Raw genomic sequence first — 20,947 nt, 5'->3', positions numbered from 1 at the left:
ATGACCTGAGCAGAAACCAAAAGTTGGGTATCCAACTGACTGAGCCACTCAGCCGCCCCTCCAGAATATTTTTATAATCCCAAAAAGAAACCCTGTATCCATTACCAGTCAGCATTAATAGATTTTTATATTAATTTTTTAAATATTTTAGGATTTATGCCAAATTTTATTCAACACACATATTTTATTAGCCTTGGGCAGCCATGATACATGCTGAAGTATTGAATGATTTTGGTTTAGGTGAGCACTACAGAAAAATAACCATGAAGATTTAAAAAATGTATTATACGTTTTTTGATCAGTGGACTTTGCTATATTTAAATCTGATCAGTTTGTATATATATTATTTTATCAATGAAGAATACAGGCAAAAATAATAAGGCTGAGTAGAAGGCTGTACTCATTTTTATTCCTAGTCTGAAATTTGGCTTTGATGATCACTTAATTTTGTGTGCAGATTGATTGTTCTCTGGAGAGTGTTGTACAAAAACACCGTATGGTATCAAACACAATTAAGTCAAAGACTTCCTGAAGGTGACCGACAGTTAACTGAAAAGATGACACGGGAAGCATCTACTGTCAAGGCTCTGTTATGTCATATACAGGCTAACCTACAGACTGCTGGAGTTCACTTGAACCAAGCCTTAGAACTTCAATCTATCCATGGTCAGTAGTTTATAAACATTTTCTAGCTGTGAATGAGCAATATAGTTAACTGGGCTTTGATTTTGTTAATCGGTTGCAATTATTTGTTTTTCAAAATAGTTTCTGGCTGAGCTGTATCCACTAAATTTTAAAATGAAGTAAATTTTTATAAAGTAATATTAACCATGATTGATTGTTGGTTAAAAACTTTGTAGGTGAAGAGTGTTTCCTGTTAGGATCATATGAAAAATCTGTTCAACTGTGGAGGAAAGCTCTGCAAGAAACTCAAGAGAAAGGTAGGAGAGTGTTAAAAAATAATATTTGCCATAATATTGGTAGGAATGTATTTTGGCATGCTGTAGAACTTAAAAATAATTCCAGATTTCTGGGTGCTCACAATTTCTTAATGCTCAAATAGAATACACAATGGTAGGCACCTTGACTATCAGAAATACTTATTTAAAATTATTTTTACTCTTCGAATTTGTAGCACTAAGAATTTTTTCCGTTATCTATAGATAAGGCTCCGTCTGTCCTTTTTTTTGGTTGGTGATGGGAGCTGTGACTGATTATGGATGGGGAAAAAATGAGATTTATATCCTAAGTAAAATAATGTTTTGTTTTGTTTGCCATTTACCACCTTTTTACAGACTTAGAGAAACGTGGAGCTAAGGCTCTCTGCCATTAAGTAATTCGACTTTAAGAATTTCCTGTGAGTTAGACTGATTGTTGGATTAAGTATGGGCTTCATGGAATTTTTGATGAGACTAGAGGAATGTAGATTCTAGAAACTGATGATAGCTTTTATGGTATTGAGGGTTTGGCTAGGATGACAAGTTCTCAGCTAGCAACCTTGGAGCTAGCTATGACTATAACTACTACATGGTCAGGTTTGGCCAATTATTAAGCTTATTTTCTGACTGCTTTGCATATTTCATTCATTCCCCTATTTTAACCAGTATTTATCAAGGTCCTGCTATGTCCCTAGTACTATATTAGGCACTAGGAATAACTGAAATAAATAACTTTACCCACAAGTTGCCCACGATGTAGAGAAGAGATTACGTAAAAAACTAGTACTTTTTCATTATGTTGTTTGGTAGATGCTGGGGAAGCACAGAAGAGCACTTTGCGCAATCTGAGGCTGGAGTGTAAGCATTAGTCTGGGGAAAACCTGGAGGAGTTGACACTTAAAATTGAATATAAATTAGCGAGCTAAAATTGTGGTAATGGTTTAACAAAGGAGGTAGCATTAGAAAAGCAAAAAGGTGTGAGAAACCATGGCAACTTGGTAAATTGGAAGTTGTTTAATAGGATTAGATTATATGATATATGTATGCAGTATTAGGGGCAGGGTGTGAGAGCTAAGTTGAGAGGTATGTAGGGAATAGATGATAAGGAACATACTGTATGCATTGCAAAGGGATTAAGATTTTATCCCGACGAGATTGGGATCAGTTAGATACTTTATGTAGGAAAGAGAACTTTTCAAATGAATATAGGCCATTTGGAAAGATTCTTTTGGTACAGTGTGGAGGGTCATTTGTAGGAATGTGATGTAGATATGTGGGTTTCACATGGAAGCAGGAAAATTAGTCTGTTGAGTAGGTTCTGAAAGCAATGTCAAGAGTACTGGAGAGCAGAGGTTAGACTCGACAGACAATAGTTTTGATCAGTTGGAATTGTGACTGAGTAGATCTGGAGAAAGAAGTCTAATGTAGTTCTCACATTTGGGGATTATTCAACTGGATGAAGAAGTGTGGCATTCAAGGAGATGAGACGTTCTGATGGAGAAAAGTTTTCATAATGAATTCCATTATGGGGTGCCTGGGTGGCTCAGTTGATTGAGAGACTGCCTTTGGCTCAGGTCATGATCCCAGGGTCCTGGGATTGAGTCCCACATCAGCGGGGAGCCCGCTTCTCCCTCTTCCTCTGCCTGCCACTCTCCTTGCTTGTGCTCTTTCTCTCTCTCTGTCAAATAAATAAAATCTTTAAAAAAATGAATTCCATTATGGACCTTTACATTTCATTTCCAACTGTATCCACTAGGAATGGCTTCTAATAATGGAGACTGAAAGTAATAATGGTTTCAACAAGAAAGAAGTTTATTTCTCTTTCTTACAAAAAGAGACCAGAAGTTGACAATCTGGGGCTGATTTGGTGTTTCCGTGGTCTAATTAAGGACCCATGTCCTTTAGTTTTTCTACTCAGTCGTCCTTAGTGCACTGCTTCCAGTCTTAAGGCCATTACATGAGATAAAACGGGTACTGGAACTCCAACCGTTGCATCCATATTCTAGACAGGAGAAAGGAAGGGAACAGGAAGGGCAAGAAAGGGTGCACCTTCTACCTGAGTTACCTCCCTTTGAGCAGCTTTTCTGGAAGTTCTTTTTTTTTTTTTTTAAAGATTTTATTTATTTATTTGACAGAGAGAGACACAGCGAGAGAGGGAACACAAGCAGGGGGAGTGGCAGAGGGAGAAACAGGCTTCTCGCCGAGCAGGGAGCCCGATGTGGGGCTCGATCCCAAGACCCTGGGATCATGACCTGAGCCGAAGGCAGACGCTTAATGACTGAGCCACCCAGGCGCCCCGAGCAGCTTTTCTGGAAGTTCTACGTAGTGTTATCTCTTGGTCCAGAACTCAGTCTTTTTTTCATGTGGCCATATCTAAGTGAGAAATTGTGATCTGGGTGCATTATTTATTTTTTTAAAGATTTTTTTTTTTATTTTTAAGTAATCTCTACAACCAACGTGGGGCTTGAACCTACAACCCCGAGATTAAGAGTCTCATGTTCCACTGACTGAGCCAGCCAGGCGCCCCTGGGTGCATTGTTAACCCCAAATAAAATTGGAATTCTTTTATTCAGGAAGAATGGATAAGGTATCAGTTCTAAACACCCATCAGATACTTGGATGCAGTGGTCAGAGGCTCCTATCTCATTGGATAGTGCTTCTCCTTTGGGAAGTCTCTTTGACTAACTGATAAATGTATGGTTTCTTGGGGTTTTCTTTTTTTAGCATGTTTCCTTCTGTTTTATACCAGGTATACTTGAGATAGATGTTGTTAATGGACTTTAGTGCTGAGATGCTAAGGATTTGCAGCTCTCTCGGGATAAAATCTTAAGTCGTCCTAGGGCCTGATGAAAGATAATAAAATAGTTCAGAACTTAAAATGAGAAAGAACAAAGTATTGCTGATCTGTTTTAAGAAAAAAAACTTTTATTGAAGTATAAAACAAATACAGAAAAATTCACATAACCTGAGTGTACAGCTTTCATAAACTGAACATTCCTGTCTACCTTGTACCCAGATTGAGAGCATTACCTTGCTGGGGTGCTTGGCTGGCTCAGTTGGAATTGCATGTGACTCTTGATTTTGGAGTTGTGAGTTTGAGCCCCACGTTCAGTGTAGAGATTACTTAAATAAATAAACTTAAAAAAAAAATTACCTTGCTAACATGTTTTTAATATAAGCTTAATTCTTTCTTGTTTAAGGAGGAAGAAGAACATGTTTTCTTCAGATACGCTATTATCTTTCTCTTTTATACTGCTACCTCTATAGCTATAATTTAAATGATGCTCAAGGATTGTGTGATCACCTAGTAAGAGAAATTTTGAGGTGGTCCCACCTACCTGTAAAAGAAAATGAGGATTGTTCAGGTATGTATTTTGACCATCAGTATGTTTAATCTCATTAATTTGTATTCATAGGTTTAGATATGAAATTGCTTATACATAAAAGTTGGTTGCTCTCACTAAATTAGGTTATAGTGAATTTTGACCTGTCAGCTTCTCAATAGCAAGGATCATGGGTTTTTCTTTTTTTTCTTTCTTTCTTTCTTTATTTGAGAAAGAGCGAATGAGAGAGAGAGAGAGAGCCAGCACAAGCAGGAGGAGGGGCAGAGGGAGAAGGAGAAGCAGACTCCCACTGAGCAGGGAGCCTGATGCGGGGCTCAATCCCAGGACCCTGAGATCATGACCTGAGCCAAAAGCAGATGCTTAACTGACTGAGCCACCCAGGTGCCCTTGTTTTGTTTTCTTAAATCTTTGGATCTGCAGGGCTTAGCAATAATTGCCTGCTGAACTGACAGAATTGTTTTCTCACAGCCATATTTGTTAGACATAATATCAGGTATCCAAGTATTTTTTCTTAATATATTTATATTTTAACTATGGCTTATGGTGGCTTAGTAAAGTGATGAAAATCACTTTCTGAGGTATTCCAACTCTTTTTTTAAACTTCACTTAAGAGGATGCAGAGTATCTGGATTGCCCTTTTTAAAAGAGGTATATTTAAATTAAACAATAACCAGAGTGAAAGGCATATATGAACACATACCTATGATGTTTATAAGGTAGTAGATCATTAGATGTATACTGTGCATATGAATGTGTCTGAAATACCCAGTGTATCAGAACTTTCTTTTTTTTTTTTTTAAAGATTTTATTTATTTGACAGAGAGAGACACAGCAAGAGAGGGAACACAAGCAGGGGGAGTGGGAGAGGGAGAAGCAGGCTTCCCATGGAGCGGGGAGCCCGATGTGGGGCTCGATCCCAGGACCTGAGCCGAAGGCAGACACTTAATGACTGAGCCACCCAGGCGCCCTCTTTTGTAATCTTTTAAAATTTAACATTTTGATGAATATTTTCCAATGTAAATAATACGCTTTTTTGAAAACCTATTAAACCTTTCCCCCATTGTTGCATATTTTAGTTGTTGCCACCTATTTACTATTTTTTTTTTTTATAGTCCTGCAGTTTACATAAACTTTTGTGGGAATTACTAATAATTTCTTTTTTTTTTTTTTTTAAGATTTTATTTATTTGACACAGAGAGAGAGACAGCGAGAGAGGGAACACAAGCAGGGGAAGTGGGAGAGGTAGAAGGAGGCTTCCTGCCGAGCAGGGAGCCCTGTGCGGGGCTCAATCCCAGGACCCTGGAATCATGACCTGAGCCGAAGGCAGACGCTTAACAACTGAGCCACCCAGGCACCCCTACTAATAATTTCTTTAGGATAAATTTCTACAAATGAGGTTATTGGAGCAAAGAGAATCCATGGCTTTAAGACTGGTATCAGATTGCTCTCCAGGAAGGTCTGCTAGCTGTGTATGAGTGAAAAACTTTTATATGTGACTTTTTAAGTGATTGGATATTCTTCATTGTTTCTCATTGGTGTCACTAACTTTTAAAATAAATTTAACCTGTATAAATATATTTGTTTTAGTTTTTAATGACTATTGTTTAGAATATATTAAGTGTGTCCCTACGGGGTTGGAGGTCCCCAAGACTACCCCTCACCTTCGGTGGTTCACAGGGAGGACACACAGGAACCAGCATATAGTCATACTCAAGGCTATGATCTATTACAATGAAAGCAAAATTAGCAAAAGGAACAGGTGCATGGGATGAAGTCCAGAGGAAACCAGGCACAAGTTTCTAAGACTCTTTTCCTAGTGGAGTCACACGAGACACATTTAATTCCTCTAGCAGTAGGTTGTGTCAACACATGTGAATATTGTTTACCAAGGAAGCTCACTTATTTTTTTTAAAGATATTATTTATTCATTTGAGAGAGAGTGAGAGAGAATGAGCAGGGAGAGTGGCAGGGGGAGAGGGAGAAGCAGACTCCTTGCTGAGCAGGGGGCCTGATGCAGGGCTCCATACCAGGACCCTGGGATCATGACCTGAGCCAAAGGCAGACCCTTAACTGACTTGAGCCACCGAGGCGCCCCAAGGAAACATTTAGAGATTCAGTGCCCAGCGTTTTTAATTAGAGTCTGGTTAGTCTGGTTAGCCCTCTCTGCCTAGCCCATACCAAAGTTCTATACTCTCAGAAAAAAAACAGGTGTTCAGCATAAACCACATTGTTTGTACAAACAGGTCCAGTAAGCCATTCTCATCATTTAAGGTGGTGGAAATCTTTCCCAAATCCAAGTTCCCAGATGCCATCCAAGGGCCAACATTATATGCAAGCATTTCAAGTAGTCAGGCCTGTTCTGTTATCTCTTTTCTGCACATTTACCTTATTACATCATTGTATATAGTCATAATTTAATTTTTATTGCATAAGGTTGCCATTATTAACATCATCAGGGTACCACATGCAGAATTACTGTTTCAAATTTTTTTACTTCTGAATTGATACAGTTTTACTCTGTGACTATCCTTTAGAATTAGGTTGCTCCCCATTTAAGGAGCTTATTTTTGAGTTTCCAATAATGAGTTTTATATGATTAGAATTACTGGAAATCTTACCTTTGTATAATTCCTACAGCAAGGTTAATGCAGGAGAAAATTATTCATACCCATGTATTTTTAAGTTCAATGTGAAGAAATAGTATGGTTTTTCCAGACTTTCTTTAAATGACCAAATGAAGAATACTGTTTGAAGGCTAATAAGATTTTCTCAAAGGGCACCTGGGTGGCTCAGTTGTTAAGCGTCTGCCTTTGGCTCAGGTCATGATCCCGGGGTCCTGGGATCGAGCCCCGCATAGGACTCCCTGCTCGGCAGGAAGCCTGCTTCTCCCTCTCCCACTCCCCCTGCTTGTGTTCCTTCTCTTGCTCTCTCTGTCAAATAAATAAATAAAATCTTAAAAAAAAAAAAAAAAAGATTTTCTCAAGATTCTCTTTATTAAGAAGAGCTTATTAACAATAATCTTGAGTGCCTACTCTGTGAGAGGAAGAGTGTTACATGCTGAGGTATACAGTGAAAAGATAGAAGTGGTTCATATGAATATAGAACTTAATATTCTTGTGAATATGTGTCAAGTGATTTCTGGGGAAGAAAAATATTTTGCTATTGTTGGGGCCATAAATTTTCTTTTAAATTAATTAATTAATCAATTAATTAATTAGGGGCAGAGAGGGAGAGAGAGAATCCCGAGTGGGCTCCACACCCAGCGCAAGCCCACCTGGGGCTCGATCTCACAGCCCTGAGATGGTAACCTGCGCGGAAATCAAGAGTTGGATGCTTAACTGACCGAGCCAGCCAGGTGCCCTGGGGCCATAAATTTCTAAAAAATTAATGTTAACTTTGTATTTATCTATATTTACTAGCTTAACTATTTTCAGATCTCTGAATGCCAGTTTATATTACTGAGTTTTGATTCTCAAATAGGGACGGCACATTTGCTCCTGCAGTTTATATATCAGAATCACCTCAGAAATCCTGATGTAATTCCTGCTCCCCCACCCATTTTCTCCCTCCACCCCACATTTTCCTCTTGTCCCTCCCTCCCCAAAGAATCTTACAATAGTGAGCCACTCTTACTAATGGGAGTGTATCCTAATCCCCAGATGTAATGGTACAGAAAACAGGCATTAAGAATTACTGTTCTAGAAGCTCTTGGGTGGCTCAGTTAGTTAAGCGGGTGCCTTTGGTTCAGGTCATGATCCCAGGGTCCTGGGATCAAGCATTGAGCATTAGCTTCCTGCTCAGCAGGGGTGTCTACTTCTCCCTCTCCCTCTGCCCCACTCACTCTGCGCTTGTGCTCTCTATCTCACTCTCTTTCAATAAATAAAATCTTTTTTTTTTTAAAGATTTTATTTATTTATTTTAGAGAGAGAGAATGAGAGAGAGCACATGAGAGAGGGGAGGGTCAGAGGGAGAAGCAGACTCCCTGCCGAGTAGGGAGCCTGATGCGGGACTCGATCCCGGGACTCCAGGATCATGACCTGAGCCGAAGGCAGTCGCTTAACCAACTGAGCCACCCAGGCGCCCTCAATAAATAAAATCTTAAAAAAAAAAAAGTCACTGTTCTGGTGCTGATTTTCAGATTATTTTTATAGTAAACTCTGCCTCCTTTCCAAAGAAAAAACATTGGAAAGGGAAGGAAAACGGAAAATAATGAAATATAAGCTTGCAAGTCCATCATGGCTGGATTGTTTTGTATTTATCGTTCTGTGTTTTAAAATAAAACTGGTAACTTGAAGTCATCAGTATTCCTAAGTGCGTGTGCTCATAATTGTGAGCTAACTATTTTTGTTTTATTGTCCTCAAGAAGCATAGATACCTATTATAAATTAGCTCATACAGGTCGTGGGTGCTCATCTGAGAAAAAAATTTTAATTATAATTTTCTTCTTGTATAATGTTGGGAACTTAAATATTATTGCTTTTTGATAGTTTGATCAGAATCTCCTTTGGTCATTTGCTGTATTCCTTAGTTCCTGAGAAGTCTCACTGTGAGTTTGGAATGACTAGAAATGTTGTTCCTGAAGCGGCAGTGACGGTTATCCAGTCCATGGCTCGTTTCATGGCCGCCTATTTCGCCAATCAGCTGCTTTACATTTTGCCACCTCACAATGTGAATGTTCTTCCTCCCCTTCATGTTAAAACAGGTAATACAGTAAGCAAATAATTTTCTCACTTTGTTTTTTTACATAGTATTTAAAATCAACTTATACAGTGACCATTATTCTATGGAAATAATACTGTTCTAGCTTAGTGTGTGAGTACAGATTCTCAGTGACTAAATGAATAAAATCTGAGACAGGTATTGCTTGGGTTTGTTTTTATTGAGTATGGATTTTTAATTACAAATTTTAGACAAATTGGTATTTTTTATAAAGTTTCCGTTTTTATTTTTTTATTTTTTAAAGATTTTATTTATTTATTTGAGAGAGAGAGAGCTCATGAGAGGGGGGAGGGTCAGAGGGAGAAGCAGACTCCCTGTTGAGCAAGAAGCCCGATGTGGGACTCGATCTCGGGACTCCAGGATCATGACCTGAGCCAAAGGCAGTCGCTTAACCAACTGAGCCACCCAGGCGCTCTAAAGTTTCTATTTTTAAAGTAAAAGGACTGTCATTTATATAAAAATGTGGAAATTTAACAGATTTTGAGTATGCTAATTTAGAATTTAATTTTATTTGGATGATTTACTTTTATCATTTTCTTTGGATCATTTACTTTTCTCTATTTAATCATTTTATTAATGTCAAAATTACCACAGATTAATGCATAGAGAACTGCTCTGCCCTTACGGAGAGAAACAATGTACACAGATTTCTGTGATGTTCATTTTATTCCACTAATTTTATTAAGTGTCTGCTGTGTACCAGGCAGAGTTGTAGGTGCTAGAAATATATTAACTTGTACCATATGAGATTAATATTATGAAGATATTTGTAGTTCTTTTGTTTTGATGTATGAAATAGACTTATTCTGACTGCCATGAACAAAACAGATAAAATACCTGTTCTTTTATGGAGTTTAAATATAACATCCAATTAAATTAACATCTAATTAATTAAATAACATCTAATAGCTTGAAACAGAAAATTAAATAAATGAATACATAAACAAGTGGTGATTATTGGCATGCAGAGAGTTGAAGTAGAGTAATGCATTGTGACTGAGTGGGTATTTCAGATGGCGAATTTAGGAAAGTGCTCTCTGAGGGTGGGGCAGGGGGGGACATTTAAGATGAACTCTTAATGAAAGAAAGAGCAGCCTTGGACCCATCAGGACTTACAGCATTCTTTTTTTTTTTTTTTTTAAAGATTTTATTTATTTATTTGAGGCAGAGAGAATGAGAGACAGCATGAGGGAGGAGGGTCAGAGGGAGAAGCAGACTCCCTGCCGAGTAGGGAGCCTGATGCGGGACTCGATCCCGGGACTCCAGGATCATGACCTGAGCCGAAGGCAGTCGCTTAACCAACTGAGCCATCCAGGCGCCCAGGACTTACAGCATTCTAACCGAGCTTGTGCAGAAGCCCCAGAACAAGAATAAACTTGATGCATTTGAGAAACTGAAAGGCTGGTGTGGCTGGAGGATAGAGGGAGAAGTGGAGAATGATAAGAGATGACGTCAGAGATGGGGCCAGATGTTGTGAGCCAGGGGAAGGAATCTGTACTTTAAATACAGTGGGGTTTCAGCAGGAAGTAACGTGAACTGATAAATATGTACACATACGTTAGAATAGTACAAGATGTAAGGTAATTAGAAGTTTAATAGAGGGGGTGCCTGTGCCTGGGTGGCTCAGTCTGTTAAGCATCTGCCTTCAGCTCAGGTCATGATCCCGGGGTCCTGCAATGGAGTCCTGTGTCGGGCTCCCTGCTCAGCGGGGAGCCTGCTTCTCCCTCTCCCTCTGCCCCTTTCCCCGCTTGTGCTTTCCCTCTCTCTCTCTCGTTCTCTCTCTCTCAAATAAATAAATATTTTTAAAACGTTTAAAAGAGGTAGCAACAAGTGGTCAGCAAATTTAATCACAGAACTGTGGATTTTGAACTGTGTGTTCAGAGTCTTCTGTAAATGTCTCAAGATGTGGGTAGGAGCAGAGGACTGTTTGTACCCACTTGAACACTTTAGCAGTAGTGCTAGTCTCTCTTCTCATCTGGGGTTCTTCAGGAGGTTCTGCTCCCTAGAAAATCATGTGTGTGAGGTAGGATCAGAAGGGAACTTGTCTCATGGCTTCTTTTCTAGTAGGTCCCTGCTTCCCTGGGAAAAAATGTTGGTCCCGACCTGATTCTGGCTTCTTTTAGGGAGCTGGTATGAACAGAAACAGGTGCTCAGCTTTCACCAGGCTCTGCCTGCTCTCCTGTCCCTGCCCACCATTGTCCTTTTCTGCCATGTCCTAACTCAGATTCAGCTGGTGCTCCCTGCCTTTCCTCCCTAACAGCATGTGCTCCTTTCACTTTAATGCTTTCCTCTAAGCCTCTCAGATACCTATTACTTATTTCCTTATACATTTGATATTACATTTGACCCAGGAACAAACAGGGGTTAGGCGTGCCGGCCCCCTGCATAGTCAAAAATTCACATACAACTTTTGACTCTCCCAAAAGTGAACTGTCGATAACTTACTGTTGACCACATGCTTTACCCATAAGATCAACAGTTAATATGTATTTTGTATATGTATAATATACTGTATTCTTACAATAAAGTAAGCTAGAAAAAGAAAATGTTAAGAAAATCATAAGAGAAAGTACATTTGTATTACTGTACTGTATTTATTCAAGGAAATTGTGTATGAGTAGACCTGCACAGTTCAAACCTATGTTGTTCAAGGGTCAACTGTATTTATTATCATTACAGTGGTTTTATATTTAAGCTCTCTTTTTTGTTACATCCCTAAGTACTTACCACCTGTGGTTTCTCTTTTTGGTAGTAAGGTTTCTGACAACAAATTGTGTCCTTAATCCACCTTATTTTACTAAAGAGGAGAGGTAGTACTGAATGCGGTTTTTTGAAAAACCTAAAAAAAAGAAAAAAAAATCAAATCCTGACTTAGAAAATTTGTCTCAATTTCTTGTCTTCGTATCCTACATTATTTATAGGACTTTGCTGTTTGCCATGATCTTTATCTTTTCAGATCACTTTGCATACCTAGGGAAGATCTTTTTTTTTTTTTTTAAAGATTTTATTTATTTATTTGACAGAGAGAGAGATAGCGAGAGCAGGAACACAAGCAGGGGGAGTGGGAGAGCGAGAAGTAGGCTCCCTGCCGAGCAGGGAGCCCAATGTGGGACTCGATCCCAGGACCCTGGGATCATGACCTGAGCCGAAGGCAGCCGCTTAACGACTGAGCCACCCAGGCGCCCTAGGGAAGATCTTTATCACATTGTAGGAAGAAAGGTGATAGAATTATTGAATTGTTTTTGGACATATTCATAAACATTCATAAAAGCTCAAAGACACACATTTTTATTCCTTGTGTAAATATCTTCCCAGTGAGAGTAGAGGGTGGGAAAGAAAGTTTTGTGATCTCTTCCTAAGCCTGAAACTGTGATTATTGAAAATTTAAACACCTGAAACTTGATATATATCCTTCAGTTTCTTTAATTTCCTAGTATCTTGGAAAAGGATATCCATAGGCTTGACTTAAAATAGATTTTATGTTAATCTTTTTAATCAGAGCTAATGGCAGAATGTATTGAGGATTTGAATTGCTTATTTGGTGTGATGCTTGCTGTACAAAAGCAATAAAATTTTCAGAAAATTAAATCAGTCAAGTTCTTTTAGTAGTATGGTACCTTGCTCATAGTAAATAAAAAAGTAGGAAAAATTTCATCAATCTCCAGGCTCTTTGCCTATGCAGAATCAGTCAAGTGAATGACAAATTTTTGTGTTTCTATCCAAATGTATTTGTCAGAAAGCTAATGTGTTATTGTTTGGAACAGGCAGAGACTAGGTCACGTGAGAAACTAATTGTTTCAAGGAACAGAAACCCATGCATACCATTTGCCAGGTTTATTTTGAGGAAGTGAGTGGGAATCTTAGCAATATATATTTTTTTAAAAATAGCAGTTCAGTCATTGTATTTCCAAGTTGCTTATTTGAATGTTACTTTAATTAGGGAATGGTATGGAAGGCTAGGGAGAAGGATATGACCCTTTGTATTTAATCCCAGGCCAGGCTGAAATCTTGTCCATTTAGTCAGGATTATTTTCTACTTTCTTATAAACACTAATATATTGAACACTTAATGCTTGAGTTTTACCTCAAATTAGTATTTTATTCCATGGCACTGTGAGGAATACAAAGTCATGTAAAATGTGTCTCTGCTCTCCAAATTTCTACTAGGAGAAATAGAGATGTATTTTAGTCAGCCGTACAGTAATAAATTGTACACTGTGGCCCAGTATACTTAAGTGTGTATATGTATGTTTCTATTATCTGACATAAAGTTTTCATTAAACTGTATTTACATTTATTTTATGTAATGTACTCAATGCTCTCTCTTCTCTTTCTGTATCCACTCTGTTCTTTTTCCTTTTTTTTTTTTTTAAAGATTTTATTTATTTATTTGACAGAGAGAGACACAGCGAGAGAGGGAACTTCCACAAGCAGGGGGAGTGGGAGAGGGAGAAGTAGGCTTCCCTCCGAGCAGGGAGCCCGATGTGGGACTTGATCCCAGGACCCTGGGATCATGACCTGAGCTGAAGGCAGATGCTTAACGATTGAGCCACCCAGGCTCCCTCTTTTTCATTTTTTAAGAATGCTGGCATTTACTTCATGACCCAGTAATGAGACATTTTCTTCAGTTTTTTTTTTTTTTTTTAAAACAACCTAGAGTATGTTAAGTATTATTTTAAACCATTTTAAAAAAAATATTTTATTTATTTAGAGTGGGGGAGGGGCAGAAGAATAGGGAGAGGGAGAGAGAATCCCAAGCAGACTCTGCACTGAGTGCAAAGCCCAACGTAGGGGTTCCATCTCATGACCCCGAGATCATGACCTGACCTGAAACCAAGAGTCGGACGGTCAGCCGACTGTGCCACCCAGGCGCCCCCATTTTAAACCATTTATTTATTTTATTTTTTTATTTTTTTAAAGATTTTATTTATTTATTTGACAGAGAGAGACACAGCGAGAGAGGGAACACAAGCAGGGGGAATGGGAGAGGGAGAAGCAGGCTTCCTGCTGAGCAGGGAGCCCGATGCGGGGCTCCATCCCAGGACCCCGGATCATGACCTGAGCCGAAGGCAGACGCTTAATGACTGAGCCACCCAGGTGCCCCTAAACCATTTTTTAAAAGATTTTATTTATTTATTTGAGAGAGAAAGAGCATGAGCAGGGGATAGGCAGGGGAAGAGGGCGAGAGAGGTGGGAAGCAGACTCCCTGCTGAAGGGTGGAGCCCTGAAATCATGATCTGAGCAAAAGTGAGATGCTTAACCAGCTGAGCCACCCAGGCACCCCTATCTTAAGCCATCTTTCTTGTTGTGATTTTGTGTAGAAAATACTAATTAAAGAGATAGGGGCTCCTGGCTGGCTCATTCAGTGGAGCATGTGACTCTTGATCTTGGGTTTGTAAGTTTCAGCCCCACATTCAGTGTAGAGATTACTTAAAAAATAAAATCTTAAAAAAAAAGGAGAGAGAGATGTAACTGTGTGAGGAGTGAGTTCTGATAAATGTAATTGTAATATTCATTTTCTTTTATTTACTCATAGAACAGTGCCTTCGACTTATTCCTCTACAACACTCTGAAGTGGCTAGTGTTGTAAGAGATCAGAATCTTTCTGATGTGTGGACAGTTGAATATGCCTTTGAATTATTACTTATTGGAGGCCTAGTTCCAGAGGCTGTGTGGTTGGCACATAAACTTGGAGACTGGAAGACATCTGTTTCCATTGGTGTGGCTTTCCAACTGTTCTGTAAACATGATAGAAATTTCATAAGGTATGTATATTTAGGCAGACTTAGATTAAGAAATAGTATCATAGTATCATCTAACTATTTTTTTATTTCTCTCATTGCTGGCATTTATGCATTTTGTGGAATCCTTAGTCCAGCAATATCCAATAAACTTGTTTTCAGTGTTGGAAAAGTTCTATATGTGCAGTCCAGTATGATAGCTGTCAGTCACATGCAGCTACTGAGCACTTAAAATGTGGCTGGTAAGACCAAGGAACTGAGTTTTCAATCTAATTTAAATTTAAATTTAAATAGCTAAATATGCAGCTAGTGGCTACTATGTTGGACAGCTCAGCAGCTTTCTTGTGTTAAAACTTAAAAAAAACAAAAACAAAAAACTTTTATTTAGCACATTTGTTAGTAATGCCCTCAAAAGGCTTTTAGTCAATGGGAGAGTTGGTCTGTCTTGAGTAGGATTTGAATTTTAAGCTAAATAATCTAATACCTGTATTTTAACTTTTTTGAATATTATGGTATTGCTGTATCTTTGATATTTTTCAGTTCAGTAATTCAACATATATTTATTTATTAAGTAACCTTTCTTTACCAAGCTCTCTGCCAGGTATTTTAGTAGATATAAACTTAAATGGCACATAGTCTTCATATTGAAGGCATTTATAGTTAGTAGAAAAATTAGGACGAAACATTATTATAATTTAGATAGTGTGGTAAGAAAAGTGCCAGTTGTGCAGTGGAGAGAGCAATAGTATGAAGTGGGCATAGGACAGGAAATACTTTATGTAGGAGATACCATTTGAGATGGGCATTGAAGGGAAGACAGGATCTTGACAAATAGAGTAGCTGTAGGGAGGGAGAACATTCCACACATGAGCAAAGGCATATGGCAAAAGACAAGTTTGGTGCAGTGTGGATAGAGTAGACTGTAGGGTAGCAATGGGAAATAATGATGGGACAATGTATTAGTATCATAATCATGGAGAGCCTTAAAAATCTCCTCAGTGCCTTATTTCCTCAATTCTTTCTTTTTTTTCCCCTAATTATTTCTTTTTAAAATAGAGGATGAATAAGGAAAGTGAATTTCACTGTTTAAGATTTCATGTTTAGTTCTTAGTGTGTTAATATTTTCTTTTTTAAAATTTGGGTTCATTTCTCTTAACTTGATGTGATTTCAGGTCCAACAAAAAGGGTCTAAATTTACCAATAAATTTGACTCCAGGACAGATTTTCCAGGAAAAACTGAAGTGTTTTTTAGGTCGGCCAGCCTCTTTTGAAGCAAAAAATGAAATGGGCGCAAAATACAAACAGTTTACAGGTGTGTTACCTACATATACTCTGACAGTGTATCAGCTTAATTAATATAAACCTCATGACATTTTAAAAAGCTTGTTAATATCCATAAATATATTAAAATTTGCAGTAAGCTTATCAAAGATACAAGTTTGCTATTTATTCTTAATCATGGGAGCATTCAAAACTTATGCCAGCTTAAAAACCGATGGTCAGTAACTGAATGATACTCTGATTTTCTGTACATATCTTTTTACTTAGTTGTATTTTGCTACATTTGGATTATTTTCTTTTGTAGTCATAGTTGTAGAATCTTGTAGAATTTTGCACACGTGAGAGTATTTAAAAGTATTTAGTTCAACTCTTGCTGAGTGCATAAATCACAGTTGGTTTTGTTTTTAGTTTGAAAAGTTCAGAGTGGCATTACAGAATTAAAAATAATGTAATATCACATATATTTCATAGATTTACCCAGGAGCCTTATAAAATTTGTCTGTTTTATAGATGGAGAAATTTAGATGAAAAGTAATGAAGTCAGTTATTTAAAGTTGTATGTTTAATGACTACTGTGGGACCCTTTGGTTTTATTAGTGCATGTCTCCATTAAGCAGTGACTCTAGATTCTTAGAACTTACTAATTATAACTTCTCTTTCCAGAAAGAACTCATAATACTTGGAAATCTGACTAAAAACTTTTCTTTGATAATTTTCTGTCAATATTTTTTAATTTTTAAATTTTTATTTATTTTTAAAGAATTTATTTATGTATTTATTTGAGAGAGAGAGAGAGAGCAAGAGAGCAGCAGAGAGAGAGAGGAAGCAGGCTCCCCTCTGAGCAGGAAGCCCAATGCGCGGCTTGATCTCAGGACCCCGGGATCATGACCTGAGCTGGAGGGAGACACTCAACCCTCTGAGGCATCCAGGCACCCCTGTCAATATTTTTTTAAATAAATGAGAAGATAATGTAACTACATGAAAGTTGGTTTTGAAAGAAAAGGACTAAAAAAGTCCCAGTCTGAACTTAAAGTTCTAGCAATATGTTTTTTAAATAATCTGCAAAACTTTCCCATAATAAATATATAGATAAGATGTGTCTGTAGATAAAATATAAAAATACACATTTTAAAGCTAATATATAGAGAAAGTAGGGGAAATTTCCAGGAGTCAGAAACAAAAAGGAAATAGAAACTCAGTGGATTCCACCCCTAGGTATTTACCTAAGCATAATAAAAACATAGAAGCACCCAAAGACCTGTATACAAATGTTCGTGGAAGCTTTTTCATAACAGGCAAAAACTTGAAACAACTCCAGTGCCCGTCAACTTGTGAATGGATAAACAAATCTCAATGTATCTGTATAATAGAATAATCAATAATGAAGAAGGGCAAACTACTGATAACATGCAAAAACATGATTGAATTGCAGAACCATTGTGAGGGATGAAAGAAGTCAGAAACAAAGATTACATATAGTTTGATTCCATTTATGTGACATTTTAATAAAAGTAACACTGTAAGGGGGGCACTTGGGTGGCTCAGTTGGTTGAGTGTCCTACTCCTGGTTTCAGCTCAGGTCATGATCTCGTGGGTTGTGGCATCAAGTCCCACATTGGTTTCAGCGCTCAGCATGGAGTCTGCTTGAAGGATTCTCTCTGCCCCTCCCCCCATTCGCCCTCTCCCTCTTTCTCTCTCTTTCTCTCAAATAAATAAATCTTTAAAAAAAAAAAGTAATAGTATAAGGACAGGAAACAGATCGGTGGTTGCCAACAGAAAGGTGTAGGAGAACTTTTTTGGGATGATGGCATTATTCTTACAGGGCTGTATAGATTTGTCAAAACTCATTTGAACTATATACTTAAAAAGGATGAATTTTAGTGTATGTAAATTATACCTTATAAACCGATTTAAAAGCAAACTCAGCAGATGGTTAGTGAAGTGGAAAATGAATTTGAACTCTCTAGGTGTGTAGGACACAACATCAGTGTAATAGGGGTTCCAATATACCCATACCAAATTGTGGATAGTAGCTGTCTCTGGAGAGAGTGAGTGGAATATGATTGGTACATAAGAAATTTCAGCTATATCTGAAACATTTTATTTTTAAAAAATATTAATTAAATATATCAACAATGTTAATATCAGACAAGGATGAAAAGTCAATACATGAGTGTTTTCCTATTATATTCTATATCTTAAAGCATGTAAATATTTCATAATATAAAAGTCCCTAAATCTCCAGTTCTATCTCCTGTATCTCCTTGCATTTTATCTTCTAGGACATGTCCACATTAATACAGATACTTATATAGTTGAAGCTAGATTGTAGGACTGTTTTTTATCTTTTTAAAAAAATGTTTATTTAAATTCAGTTAGTCAACATATAATATATCATTAGTTTTTGATGTAATGTTCAATGATTCATTAGTTGCCTATAACACCCAGTGCTCATCATATCGCATGCCCTCCTTAATACCCATTACCCAGTTATCCCATCCCCCCACCCACCTCCCTTCCCGCAACCCTCAGTTTCTTTCAAACTCAACACCCAAAAACCAAATAATCCAGTCAAGATGTAGGCAGAAGACATGAACAGACACTTCTCCAAAGAAGACATACCTATGGCCAACAGACACATAAAATGCTCCACATCACTTGCCATCAGGGAAATACAAATCAAAACCACAATGAGATACCACCTCACACTGGTCAGAATGGCTAAAAATAACAAGTCAGGAAACAACAAATGTTGGCGAGGATGCAGAGAAAGGGGAACCCTCCTTCACTGTTGGTGGGAATGTTTTGTATCTTCCTGCTTTTTTTTTTTTTTAACTTTATGACATAAGTCATTTTTACTAACTTTATTTAAAAAATACTGTGGTGGGGGCACCTGGGTGGCTCAGTCGGTTAAGCACCTGACTCTAGATTTCAGCTCAGGTCATGATCTCAGGTTCATGAGATCAAGCCCTGCATTGAGCTCTGCTCTTGAGTGTGGAACCTGCTTAAGATATTCTCTCTCTTCCTTCCTCCTGCCCCCCATCCATGGTCAATCTCTCCCTCAAAACAAAAAAAGCAAAACAAAAAACCCCAAACAAATAAATAGATAAAAAAAATAAAGTAGCAGAATAGTTATTAAATGTCTGTCTAGAAGTTGCCTTGTTTTGCCTGTCAAACAATATGTTCACTTTTGATGATTAGGTTTTTCAGGTAGGAAATTTTACACTACAAAATAGGATCAGCATAATATAAATTTTAACTGTTTTACCTAATTTTGTATTTGGTAGATCCCATTGAAGAAGAAGATGTAAATCTGCTATTTGGTTCAGTGCAAGAAGTACTGAAAGCAGCAGTTATGGCTGATGCAGATATTCTGTCAGAGACATTTCAGCTTCTGGTAAATTCTGCCAAGGACTTCAGTAGAAGGCTGCGGGGCTTAGTGCCGGTCGGCTTGTATCTTCCGGCTCCTCCATTGTATTGTCCTCAGCCAGCCATTCGCAGTGAAGTAAGCTTAGTGCTTAATCTTTTAATTAATTTAAAGTTGATTTTGTCCAAATTTTAAAATAATCAACTTGATGATAATTATCAAGTTAAGAATGCAAGCTCTGAAGACAAACTTCCAAATCCCAGCTTTGCTGTTTATTAATTGTATAATCTTAGGCAATGTACTGAACTACTTAAGTTTCCTTATCTGTAAAATGCAGATGATGATAGTACCTGTAATAGTATTATTGTGAGGATTAAATGAGATATCCTGTAAAAGCTTTTACCTTAGGGCCTAGGACACATAGTAAGCAGTCAATAAATGTTAAAATTATTGCAATAATAAAATAAAATCAAGAGGGCGCCTGGGTGGCTCAGTCGTTAAGCGTCTGCTTTCGGCTCAGGTCATGATCCCAGAGTTCTGGGATCGAGTCCCACATCGGGCTCCCTGCTCGGTGGGAAGCCTGCTTCTCCCTCTCCCACTCCCGCTGCCTGTGTTCCCTTCTCGCTGTGTCTCTCTCTGTCAAATAAATAAAATCTTAAAAAACAAAACAAAAGAGAACGTTCTCTATATCCAGGTTTTAAAAAAATAGACATTTGTTTAGGGTAACAAATAATGAATGTCAGAATTTAGAAGCCATACATTATTTCAGTCTTTTATTCACCTCATTGTCTGCCTCTTTGGAAAGACTATTTATTTATTTATTTATTTTTTATTTGATAGGTCATTTTTTTCTCCTGCACTATTCAGTTGATAGTTCTGTCACAAATAGCAATACGGTGTTCCTCTCAGGAACTTTTTCTCTGCTCTCATGACATTACAATTAGCTGGTTTTAAGATTTAAAGTATTAATGCACATTATTTACTTATAAATTATTTTAACATCTGATTAATATTTTGAAGTGATTCTGATATTGTTTCTTTACTACTTACTATTTTATTTTATTTTTTTAAAGATTTTATTTATTTATTTGACAGAGAAAGACACAGCGAGAGAGGGAACACAAACGGGGAGTGGGAGAGGGAGAAGCAGACTCCCTGACGAGCAGGGAGCCTGATGCGGGACTCGATCCAGGGACTCCAGGATCATGACCTGAGCTGAAGGCAGTCGCTTAACCAACTGAGCCACCCAGGCGCCCTACTACTTACTATTTTAGTATTAGCAACTTCTCTGTATCTAGTTTTTTCTTTTCTTTTTTAAGAGTTTTTATTCTAATCTGTTATATTTAAGATTATGTTTCAGTAGGTTAAAATATTTCATTTATTGATATTTCAAATGTAATATGTTATATATGGAAGGGATAAATAGTCCATTGTATTCTCAGTAATTGGTCTTTTCTGTCACATCTGAGTCTTCAGTATATTGGCTTAGAAATTAGAAATAGCATTTTAAGGTATTTTTGGAATATGCTATGCTAATATTAGTTTGAGTGGTTATGA

The 20,947-nt window shown here is 37.6% G+C and overlaps 1 protein-coding gene across 3 annotated transcripts in view; it reads left to right on the top strand.

Moving 5' to 3' along the window:
- LOC118006397 (ciliogenesis and planar polarity effector 1-like) overlaps positions 1-20,947 on the top strand; it is a 136,598-nt gene that overhangs the window by 27,235 nt on the left and 88,416 nt on the right. For all 3 annotated transcript variants that reach the window (XR_004678062.1, XM_034999019.1, XM_034999020.1), the window contains exons 14-20: positions 458-666; positions 861-941; positions 4,139-4,303; positions 8,811-8,984; positions 14,538-14,766; positions 15,915-16,054; positions 19,311-19,528. Coding sequence is in view for 2 of the 3 variants with exons in the window: in XM_034999019.1 (XP_034854910.1) it covers positions 458-666; positions 861-941; positions 4,139-4,303; positions 8,811-8,984; positions 14,538-14,766; positions 15,915-16,054; positions 19,311-19,528 (1,216 nt within the window). In the remaining variant the exon portion in view is untranslated. The remainder of the gene's footprint in view (positions 1-457; positions 667-860; positions 942-4,138; positions 4,304-8,810; positions 8,985-14,537; positions 14,767-15,914; positions 16,055-19,310; positions 19,529-20,947) is intronic.

The sequence above is a fragment of the Mirounga leonina genome, unplaced genomic scaffold (assembly GCF_011800145.1).
Source record: "Mirounga leonina isolate KUSES-001 unplaced genomic scaffold, KU_Mleo_1.0 Mir_96, whole genome shotgun sequence".
NCBI lineage: Eukaryota > Metazoa > Chordata > Mammalia > Carnivora > Phocidae > Mirounga > Mirounga leonina.
This window is presented reverse-complemented; position numbering and strand designations above follow the sequence as displayed.